At 53.8% G+C, this 1,947-nt stretch overlaps 1 protein-coding gene across 1 annotated transcript in view; it reads left to right on the plus strand.

The window, feature by feature from the left end:
- Nucleotides 1–1,947, plus strand: part of LOC113217643 (alpha-mannosidase 2) — a 225,973-nt gene that overhangs the window by 203,699 nt on the left and 20,327 nt on the right. Inside the window, exon 6 of the mRNA XM_052263590.1 lies at nucleotides 1,208–1,341. Within this exon, the coding sequence (XP_052119550.1) occupies nucleotides 1,208–1,341 (134 nt within the window). The remainder of the gene's footprint in view (nucleotides 1–1,207; nucleotides 1,342–1,947) is intronic.

Raw genomic sequence — 1,947 nt, forward strand, 5'->3', positions numbered from 1 at the left:
CTCCCCCCGGCCCAGGCCCTACCCGGACCAACACTCCACTCCCTGTGTGCGCAACCGACCTACACGAGTGTTAACGGCGGAGCCAGGGATGTTTAAACCTTGACCAGCCCGCTGCACTGCCGCGAGCGTAGTGCGACAAGGCGAGGTCAAAAGTCCACGTGGTCTGTAGGGCTGCGGAGAGAACGGATACTTCGCGTCTTTTCAATCAAAGCAATAGTTTCGCAGTGCTTCGCAATAGCTTCGCAGTCCTTCGCAACTGCAAAACAGTGCTTCGCTATTTCAAAGCAGTGCTTCGCTATTTCAAAGCAGTGCTTCGCTATTTCAAAGCAGTGCTTCGCAATTACAAATGATCTCGCTCCAAGCAAAAATGTTATTTTCATGCAGATTGCTCAGTTTCCAAGCAAAGACCACCGGTTTCCAAAAAGGCGCGCTCCCGTTTTCAAGCAGATTGACCGGTGTTCCAGGAAAGGACCCATCCTGCAGGCAGTGGAGAGGATGGGTAAAGCTCCGATTCTGCAAGACGGCCTTTTTCACCGTGCTTTGCAATGTGCAAAGCTTCTGCTAAACCATTTGCTTTGCAAGAATTTAACAGTTGGGCTGTTGCGTTGAGCCCCTTCACAACTTATTTTTCGACCACCAAGGATAGGACCAATTAGACAATTATTGCTTTAGGAGCGAAAAACAGCATCAGAAGGAATTAAAATGATTTGTTGCTATTTTGTGCTCCTCCGTTGTATTTACGGTTCTTTTTAATTCTGTTTATTGTCTGCGTTGAGAGTGCGGCGGAGGCCCGCTGTGCACCGCCCTCTTCATCACTTCCCCCCACCCCCTCTTTTCACATCCATCCTCGCCCCGCACCGCGGAGACGCGTTTTCATACCGCCGTACAATCAGAATAAGTGGTTGAGACCGCGTGGTTCAGCCAAGCAGCAGCGCGTCGCTGCAACCGACAAAACCTGGAAATAGTAATCGTATGCACTGAAAAATCAAAGTCGTGCCTTTCCAGGGGCCGGCGCTACAGCAATTTTCAGTGTTGTGCCTTTTTAACGGCACTATAAAGAGCCCCAATGGCACGAAAAGTTAGTGCCTTTGCCTGTTATGTGTTATAGTCCTTTTGTAAGGGCACTACACCTTTAGTGCCTTTAAAAGGAAGGACTTGTCACCTTTTGTGTTTTCTGATTGTTATTTGCTCTGTCTGTGTCCCTCAGCGCGCACCCGTCCAAGCGCCACGCCGTCAAGAAGCTGCTGGAGGAGGGCCGCCTGGAGATGACCACGGGCGGCTGGGTCATGACGGACGAGGCCAACGCCCACGTGTTCGCCATGGTGGATCAGCTCATCGAAGGTGAGTCAACTCGTGACGCTATGGCTGGCGACTTTTTATTTTCCTCCTCTTTCATGTTAGATTGGGGGGTAGCAAGGAGAGGCGAGGCGCAGGCAGCAGTGTCGGCGTGCCTTTGGCGTGTGCCGGCGAGGGCGGGAGGGGGGCTGCGCGCCAGGGAGGGGAGCGTGCCTTTTGGCCCGCTTTAGTCCAATTACCCGTGTGTGTGTGTGTGTGTGTGTGTGTGTGTGCGCGCGTGCGTGTGTGTGTGTGTGTGTGCGTGTGCGTGCGCGTGCGTGCCTGCTTGCGGGTGCGCGTGTCATCCGCCTTTTGTGACTGCCTTTGGCGCGTGAGGAACGTCCTCCCGCTGCACGCACAAAAAGAACAACCCAAACGTCGTTGCGCGAGCTTCCGCGGGCAACTCCATTTCGGCGCGACGCGAACGCGACACCCGTTCCTGCCCCTCGCCAATAGCGGTCCCCAGGTTGATCATGTTTCTTTGCGCCTCCCCATTCAACCCCCTCGCGCTTTGTCTTTCTGCCCATAGGCGGCTGGCTCCGTCTGCTGTGTTATTTAGTTATGAGCGCTTCTGTTGCTTTACAGCAGTGCGGGGCTGAGAGAGAAAGGGAT

This window comes from Frankliniella occidentalis, unplaced genomic scaffold (assembly GCF_000697945.3).
Source record: "Frankliniella occidentalis isolate FOCC.00 unplaced genomic scaffold, Focc_3.1 Scaffold13, whole genome shotgun sequence".
Classification (NCBI taxonomy): domain Eukaryota; kingdom Metazoa; phylum Arthropoda; class Insecta; order Thysanoptera; family Thripidae; genus Frankliniella; species Frankliniella occidentalis.